Genomic DNA, 9,467 nt, shown 5'->3' on the forward strand with positions numbered 1-9,467 from the left:
GTCTGAGTATTGCTGAGCTCAATGTATTGCTCTTTCAGGAGAGGATTAGATAACATTGGGTGGTTTTAAATCTGTGCTGATAAAGTACTTTGGGCACCAGCTCTGGGGTAGTCTAAAGTTTATTACAGTCTTCCTCCTAAAGTTTGTGTCCTGAATACCTAAGTAAATGTCATTCTTTGTTCTTTGTCCTTYCTTTCTTCTTTCTTCCTGTATGTTCTCTTTTTACCCAGATCATGTGCTGTGGTTTTCAAATTCTGAGTTCTGGTTTATGTTGTATTTCTGACTTTACTGTGTGACCTTTGGGATGCTCTATGAAGGAGCCCACTGTCTGTGTCATTGTTCTTGTTGTAGATTTGATCTATAATCAACAGAGAGTCACACCCAGTAAGGATGACACTATTGTGTGGGGACTCTGGAGTGCTTTTTGGCCGTCAGAGAATGGTTGACAATTGAATTTTTGTTCCAAATGGACAAAAATGCTCTGATGTATGTAATGAGTTCTGTGATGTTTTCTCTGCTGAAGCAAGGAGGTGAACACCACAGACACAGAATTGCTGCTCCAGCTTTGTGTTCTGCCCTGGAACACAGGTGCCTGTGTTGCCAGAGGACTGTGGAACCCAAGTGTTTTCAGTCTAATGGTGTTCCTCAAGAGAGAACAGTGGCACCTATTCTGTTACAAGGGTATGGGCTTTCAATAATAAGAATGATGTCTTTTTTACTGATTTCTTTTCCTTGCAGAAAAGGGTTGTATGGATCATCTTTCTGAATTTTTTTCCTGGAAGAATGTATGTAATTCCATGAAATGGTCAATTCCTGCCTTTCTTTACTTTTTGGATAACTTGATTGTCTTCTATGTACTGTCCTACCTCCAGCCAGTAAGTATATTTATACTGAATAAAGTGACTTCCAGTGTCTTAGTGGGCAATACTGCTCTTAGGTTAATCTACCATGGTAACACTGGMAAGGCAAGATTGTAGTTGAGGCTGTCAGCTGTTTTAACACTGGCAGGTGAAAGAATAATCTGTTACCTGACCACCCATACCTTCCCATTCTGTTGTGCACTGCTCAGTGTTGTATAGCTTTCAATGGAGAAGGGTCTTTATATTTTTTCCACCCAAAGTGATGCAGAAACATGGTGAAGTGCTTAAGAAGTTGATGGGTTTTTGGTACTTTTCCTTCTTTGCCTTTTTCAACTCTGTAGTTCTCTTTCCATCCTTTTGTTTCTCTTGCTATTATTTGAGCTGCACTTTTCTGTGTGGGSTTTACTACTCCATGTATGTGGCATTAGGTGAGTAAATGTAACCTCACAAATGGAATAAATGTAACAGAAACTAAGGAGGGGAGGAGGAAAACTGACTTAATTTTTGCATTGTTTGTTAGCTATGTTTAGGTACAAAATTTAGTTAGTACTTTCTTCTAGCTACCTCTTCCTTTTGGATGAACCTGCATATCCTCAGGAAATTGTACAGGTTTTGTGCTTGCTTTTATTTTTGCATTATGATACTTTTTGCTTCAGAATCTATATTTGCATTAAGGGGGAAACAGATGGTTTATGTTTGCTATAAAATGCTGTGACTGCCCTTGTTGAACATTAACAATAAATGGTTTTCCGCCTTCTCTATCAGAATTTCTCTTTAAAATATTGTTCTCTTAGGTGTACATGTCAGGGTCAGACCAGTCCAGAGTCTGGAACAAACTCAGCTGGAAAAAGCAAATAAAATCAAGAGTCCAATATCTTAAAATAACATTCACAACTGCATGGCTCTGTAGTTTGTTGTATGGGGTTTTTTGTTGGTGGATTTTTTTTTTTTTTYTTTTGGCAGGTGTGTATTTTGGTTAGTGTAGGTTGGGTTTGTTTTTTTCTTTGCTTGTGGGTTGTTTTGGTTTGTTTTGGTTTTTAGTTTTAGGAAGGAAATTCAGCTATAATATTTGTAAAAGCAAAGCCTGATGCATAGGAGGTTACAWAAATGTTATTTCTTTCTTAAGCAACTTCATTTGGTTAAGTTAAGGTAATCCTTTGTAATATGCACAGCTTTTTTKTATATACACACACACACCCAGACATGCCTTGTCTCTCTGCAGAACATGTGCTCTAAGATTCCTCTTGATTTCTTTTTTTCAAACTTTTAGCATCTTTAAATAGGAGAAGTTATAGGCTGGTTGGCTGAAACTGTAGCATTATTATGTATAAATAAAKAAGTATTAAAAGAGATTACTAAATACCTCTAAGATGGAGTATTTTGGTAGTGTACAAGACCATGAATGTGARAAGGTGAAGATGCTTAATATGGCCATACCTGACTGAACTTGATCATGTGACTTTAAATACAAAGTAGTTTTGGGACTAACTAATACTTGGGTGAGCAGTTGCTGGAAGTATAGAGTTGCTTTGGTGAGATTTTTTTGCTTGACAATTCAGCTGTAACTGTGGATACTTTCTGGTGGCTAAATTACTTAGGGACTTACCTTTTGAGACTTTGGTCGTGACATGTGGATCAGTGGCACGGGGAACTTTGGTATTCATATTCCTTTTCATCTAGGACAGGTCTCTTGAGGTTTCAGAGAGCAGCATGACTTGAAATTATTTTTTTTAACTATCCTTCTAAGGATTTTGATTTTATTATKTTACCAGAGATGTTGGATGGGGAGCGTTTACTGTAAAGCAAAACCAGAGCGTGCATGGATGTTTTGCATAAAGACTTCATTCCAGATTGACTTTTGCTAAATTTCCTTGTTTATTCAGTATTTTTCTCCTTCCACAGTGTTCACCTAACGTGAATATTTACTGAGATTTAATTTTGCAAAGTGGAAAGTTAAAATGTGATTTCTTAGGCAGATGTCTTGTTGTCAGTAAGTCTCCAGCTCACTTGAGAACCCTGTGTTGTGCTGTTTCATTATTGTTCAACAGTATGCTGGGATAGAGTGGAATGAGGATAATAAAAAAAAAGGGTCTGTGCTTTTCCTCTGGTACATGGAAAAGACTCTACTATAGCAGAATTGAGAATGTGGAAATGCAGATGAAAAGATTGTGTACTCCTGAATCCRTATATACTTTTGTGTAAAATTGTCTAAGAAGGTGAATTCACTCTGAGGTCCAATTGGACCAAAAACTTCAGATGCCTGGATGTTTTATATATGTATTGACTATACAGGCCAGTCCTGAATAACACACAATTTGTAAAACACCCCCCTCCTCAAAAAGAGGAATTTTTTTCCCACTGGTCGTAGTGGATTCTGATCTTTACTGGTATGTGGAGTCCCTGAAAGAGCCTCTTCTTGGTCTGGTATCCCAGTATAGAGTGTCTTAATACAGAGACAAAACAGATAATCCTTGGCAGAAGGAGTTTGCAGCTTGGGATCATGGCCATGGATTACAGCAGACTTTATTATAGTTATTCCCAAGTTAAACAGAAGCTTTAGAGTTGTCTTCAGCTGTACTTTGGAGTAGGTGACTCTTTTTTTATTACAATTGCAGTCTTGAAAATTCAAGCCAAGCAGCTCCTTATCTTTGATAAACTCTATAGCAAATGCACYTGACATATAAAAAGTTTATTTTTCTGCAAGTTTCAACAGTGTTCMGGTTTCATGAACACTGCAAATGGCACTGCAGCAAGAAGCAGCATCACCTTGCTTTATTCTTTGCTTATTCTTGTTTTAGGGCAGCTTCCTCCTTTATGTCAATGCAGCTGTTTTTGCAGCTGACTGGTCAGCCTGCCTGGGGAGCTGATCTGACAGAAAATGAAACTATTCTCTRTTTTCTGTTGCATTGGTTTCCTCACATCTTCATCTCAGTACAGCTTTCCCCACTACAGTGGAACTCGGGCTCTGTGGTTTCCTTGAGATTTTGATATGAGRCTTGAACATCATTTTACAGTTGGGTGAAGAAGAAAAGTCTGTACCAGTGCTTTCTTTTCACACTGGCACCTTGCAGGAAGGTGAACACTTGAAGTCTGTAGGGTTTTGGTATCCACAGAATCTGGAGTATAACTTTGTTCCTCTTCTTCTCTTTCAAGGCAATGGCTGTACTCTTCTCAAATTTTGTCATTATAACAACAGCTCTTCTCTTCAGGATAGTGCTAAAGTAAGTAGTATTTGCTAAAGTAAATGAAATTTAAATCTTCCTAGCTTTGAAGTTAAGTTAYATTTTTTCTCTTTGTCTGATGGGAACAGCAGTTCCCTTTTCTTGTGGCTATACCAGCTTGGAGACATGGTTTTGTTTTCTACATCTGAAGGTGTAGGAAATAACAGGTTATTAGGACTTCCTTCGTATGTCTATACATTTGGTCAACTTTGATAGAAAACAGTTGGAATCATGATTATATAGTCATTGAATGGTAAAAATAAATCTTTCATTTGCACATTAAATCTCTTAATTCATGATTGTCAGTACTTGTTACTAATCTGTTSCAATTCTGAATTGAGTATAAATGTGGTCTAGTCAGAGGGTGTTAGATACTTAAGAGTGAAGGAGGTGTCTTTGGTGCCAGTCCTGATGTGTTTCTAGTCAGCTGTGTGTTTTTTTTGAGAAGTAATTTTATGTCCCTTCATTATTCATGTGACAAAAGCCAGACYGTTGCCCTTTGCCAGGTTTTTGCTCTTCATAGTGTGATTTAGATTCAGAAGGAACYGACAGGGAAATGTATATTAATTTAACACACCAAAAATTGCTTGTGTTGAATATGGCACATATATGCCCTTCCTATAGGTATTAATATACCAAAATAATGCCTGATAGTCTGACTTGAAAAGCTTTTTCTCATTTTGATTTTGTGAGTTTTCTGTGACTTGTGATGTCACAGTTCACTTAATCTTCCAAAGTTTTGATTTTCAACAAGATAAACAGACTTCAAGTAAAAAATAGTATAAATAATTCTAATAGTCTTATAAATTACAATTGTAGATTGATAAGACTTACCATCATAAAATACTAGAAAAGGGCTCAAAATCATGGGGGGGAAAGAGCAGCATAGTGAACATTTACCAAAGAAAGATGGTAACTCTTTTGATATCTGGGATTTTTTATTTTATTCATYAGACCTTTGTTTCCATGGAGACAAGAGTTGCTTTTAAGTTGTTAGGCAGTCAGTATCTAGAAATAATGTGATCTTGAAAGATGTTTTCTTTAGCTGTTGAGAATACTTTCTTTTGTACTTCTTTGTCAGACTGGGTCCTCCTTGCCATAGAAAAGCATGTTGCATTTTGGCGTTTTACTATGTTCTGAAAAGACTTTTCATTACACCTGTCTGTCTCCTTATCTGTGGCATGATGTCTTTTATATGTTTTATAGATCTGGATGTTCTGTCATTTAATTTATGCCACTGTGTTTCTAAATTTAGTGGCTTTTTTGTGTACTAGGCGAAGACTCTCTTGGGTACAATGGGCGTCTCTGGTGATTTTATTCCTGTCCATCGTTGCCCTGACTCGAGGAACTGGAGGCCATCAGCACAGCTTGGCTGCACATGGATTTCATCACAATATATTTTTTAGGCCATCTAACCACTGTCTTCTCGCTGGAGCTGAGGAAGCATGTGTGGAAAAGGGCAACTGCGCAGCACCAAGTTTCCTTCACAGTTTCCAGTGGAATGTGACCAGTACCATGGCAGGAGCATTGAAGCCTCTCCGCCTCAGCCTGGGTCATCTGCTTATTCTAGTGCAGTGTTTTGTGTCTGCCCTGGCTAACATCTACAATGAAAAGATGCTGAAAGATGTGGATCAGCATGGGGAAAGCATCTTCACGCAGAACAGCAAACTKTATGCCTTTGGGGTGCTGTTTAATGGGCTTATGCTTGGGCTGCAGGCTAAGGACCGAAGGCAGATAGGGAACTGTGGCTTCTTTTATGGGCACAACATCTTCTCCGTGGCTCTTATCTTTGTCACAGCTTTCCTGGGGCTCTCTGTAGCCTTCATCTTGAAGTTCCGAGACAACATGTTCCATGTTATGACTGCTCAGATCAACACTGTCATCATCACCACTGTGTCTTTTGTCATCTTTGACTTCAGGCCTTCTCTAGAGTTCTTTTTGGAAGCTCCTGTAGTGCTTCTCTCCATATTCATTTATAATGCCAGTAAAGCAAGAGGTCTGGAATATGCCACTCTGCGGGAAAGGGGAAAACTCATGAAAGGAGATGCATGGGAGAGGTCAAGTGGGGTAAGGCTTTTCAGTACTTGTCTCCTATGGTTTCTCTTTTGTTTCACTTTATGCTATGAARTGTTTGGGAGACTCAGCTTGTGTGTGGGTGGACTCATCCCTCAACACCAAAGCTCAACAGTATTTCTTAAAATCTTGGGTATTGCTTTCCATATGCCACTTTTTGAAATCACGAAGCCTAGGTAAGCACTGCTTTCCTGCTATGACTGTAAACAGTCCTGTGAGGAACTTCAGCTTTGTACAGATGTTTTCTTGGAAGCTTTATAACCAAGAGAGCTTACTTGCCCAGCACATTCAGAAACTGGAGTTGATGCCTGGGAAATAATTGTACCTAAGTAGAACAGATAAGTGTGTGTTGCTCAGGCCACATAATGAGGAAGTTAGCACATTTGATGTTAAGATTCTTTCTACCATAACAGTCAAAGATAGCTGAAGACAGAAAGGTAATGTTTAAATAGAGAGTTTTAACATGGTTGCTTTTTTTTTCCTCTTGTTATGTATTCCTTCCAGGCCTGCTAGTATTTTTTGTTCTAATTTGAGTAAGGATCTAATTACCTGGAACGTGTTGCTCTTAGAGCTGTCATTCAGCTGAACTGAGCAGTCATCTAATGGGAAGGGTTTATGTTTGTCAGTCAGTCCGCAGTACAGACAGGCCGTGGATGCACATTGTAACCAGCAGAGAGCGCTGGCCTCACTGCGTTCTTACAAAAATTAAACTCGGAAGAGCTGGTTTTCAGAAATTCCACAGGGTGCCTTTTTAGGTTGTTGTTTAATGAGCATAAATAACACAAATKCATATATTTTTGGTATGCCAGGTRTCATCTAKTTTAGCACTTAAGCTAAACAGCTGTGGTAGAAACGAATAGTGCTATGTGAGCAGGCAAAGCCAGCTATATCTWKGGCTGCATCAAAAGCAGCATGGCCAGCAGGTCAAGGTAGGTKATTGTGCCCCTCTGCTCCTGAGAGAGCCCACCTGTAGTACTGTGTCCAGCTCTGGGGACTTAGATCTGCTGGAGTGAGTCCAGGCAGGGGAAGATGATCAGAGGGYTAGAGCACCTCTCCTGTGACGACAGGCTGAGAAAGGTTGGGGATGTTTATCCTGGAGAAGACGTTCTAGCAGTTTTCCAGTACCTTCCAACCCAAACCRTTTAATGATTATATGGAAGAATGGGCTAACAGCTGTTTTAGGCAGTGAGTCACTAGAAAATATTAAAGATGCAGGGAGTGGTTTTTACGGGTATGTATTTCCTAAATCATATAACACACTAGTAAGAGATTTAAATTACAGGGTCTTGTTTTTGCTATAAGTGATGCCTTCAGAATAAACCTTAATCTTTTTCTTTCTGTGGTATTAATAAMAAGATGACTTTTGCTCAGATTGTTCTCTTTTGCTTCTGGTTTCTGTAGGATGGAGAAGAATTTGAGAGGTTGAACAAACAAAACAGTGACATCGATACAGATGAAGATTCCCTCTAGCATGAGGCTGGCTTGGAGGAGTGCTATTGCTCATAGTGAGAGAGAGTTAAACTTTTATTAACATGGGGAAGGGTTGTTTTCCCCCACTGACTGACTATTTGGAGCTGCTTTGGGGCTGGATGTCAAATGTGGATGAGGACAGTATTCAAGCTGTATATATGGAGAGTTGTATTCCTTTGTGCCTGTCTCCCAGTATCTGGGGAAATGGAAATCTGGAATGCCTTTGTAGCATCTGGTGAATTTTACATGCAACTTACGTGGCCTAACTTTGAAAGAGCTTGAATAAAACAAAAGTTTGTTAAACAGTATGAATGTATCATCTTTTCGAGTTTTTGTCTTTAGAAAGGTTTCATGTAGAGGCTTAGTTTGTACTGAGCCCACTGAAAACAAATATTGTGCATCTACAGTAATGCCCTTCAATATCTGGAGCACTGAGCAAGAGTGCAGGTGCAATATCATCCGGTGCTTCTCTTCTCTGGCAGACTGATAAGGTCTTGCATTCATTTTGTAGAGAGAGAAGTCGTTATGCAGAATGCCAGGCATAGTGATCTCCGAATTTCTGTTGAGGCATCTGYTGGATTGTATTTTGACTGAGATGAAAAATAGGTTCCAAATTATTCAGAGAATTTTGAAACTGCCAAGGGAACAGGGACACTGATAAGGGATTCCTGGTATGTTCCTAAAGCCTTTTCTCTCAGAGCAGTGGAAAAGATGTTGGTTTATAATTTCCTCCCTTCAAAAATGTGTCTTTCATAGTTGAAAGATACTGTCAGAAGAATTCTTAAGAAGATAAGCAATGAGTTCAGTGTCAGAGCCTCATACCAGAGTGTATAGTAAGCAGTAAGTGATGCATTTCTCTGGACAGAAGACAGTCCTGCCTTTGTTCCCCTCTGCCATCCTGTCCAGGCTCTGTGTATAAAGCTTATGTGTACTGTATTGATGGCTTATTGCTATATTAATTAACATACCTCCTGTCATTGATCCATCAAGAGGGGCAGCCTGTTTTCATATGCAACCCATGACTATCAAGTTRCAAACTATGAATCTAAAATTCCCATTTTTTTCTGTATTTTTTTCTAGTATATATTAAGAATGATTGTACAAAATGATTTCTGTGTTCTTGTTGAAGAAATTTTTGTATCTATTTTCATCATGCTTGTATCGCAGGCCATTTCAACACAAGGAATCCTGTTTGCATCTGTACATAATGACTGGAAGGCATATTTCATTGTAAATTCCAAATACTCAGTTGTTCTCATTGGTTTATGATGTATTTTGGGAAATGAAACTTTAAAAAATGCTCAAAGTGTTAAAGATTTAGTGGCAATAAGAATTTCTTTTTCATTGCATGCAGCTTTGTGGTATATACCTGCCTGAGTTTGTCTTTTTCAGTCACAGCCACCAACTTTAGCAGGTATTCTCAAGAAGAGTGAAARTACTGTTAGCTTTAGATTGCTTTGCATTTCCATGAGCAGTGACTTTTTGCATAAAGTTTCAAGGAGCTTTGCCTTGCATCGAGATAGAACATTGAAATCAGCCATGATCATACTTCTCAAGAGAGAGCATCAGACCAAAGGTGCATGTCTTGAAAACCACATTTGACCTTTGTGCCTGAAATATCTGCATTAAGAGACATGAAATATGGAAATKTCTGATCATCAGCTATTATAAAGTGCATTTAGTGCTTGCATTCAACTCTTGTCCTACTTAATGATTTTYCCTTCTGTAAACTTCTGACCAGTGCTGTCATGCTTGATTTATTTGCCAAAGTCTTAGGTTGCACTAAGGTRTTGGTTATATAACTGTTGATCCAAGTTTTTAATTGTGTTGTGGATTTGGTTCT

At 38.6% G+C, this 9,467-nt stretch overlaps 1 protein-coding gene across 2 annotated transcripts in view; it reads left to right on the forward strand.

The window, feature by feature from the left end:
- SLC35A5 (solute carrier family 35 member A5) overlaps positions 1–7,932 on the forward strand; it is a 10,673-nt gene extending 2,741 nt beyond the window's left edge. For both annotated transcript variants that reach the window (XM_057364199.1, XM_057364198.1), the window contains exons 4-7: positions 739–875; positions 4,014–4,081; positions 5,356–6,148; positions 7,556–7,932. In XM_057364199.1, the coding sequence (XP_057220182.1) occupies positions 739–875; positions 4,014–4,081; positions 5,356–6,148; positions 7,556–7,624 (1,067 nt within the window). In that variant the 3' untranslated portion in view covers positions 7,625–7,932. The remainder of the gene's footprint in view (positions 1–738; positions 876–4,013; positions 4,082–5,355; positions 6,149–7,555) is intronic.
- Positions 7,933–9,467: the final 1,535 nt, after the last annotated feature.

Source organism: Malurus melanocephalus, unplaced genomic scaffold (genome assembly GCF_030028575.1).
Source record: "Malurus melanocephalus ecotype Western Australia unplaced genomic scaffold, MMel_1.1 scaffold_36, whole genome shotgun sequence".
Taxonomy (NCBI): domain Eukaryota; kingdom Metazoa; phylum Chordata; class Aves; order Passeriformes; family Maluridae; genus Malurus; species Malurus melanocephalus.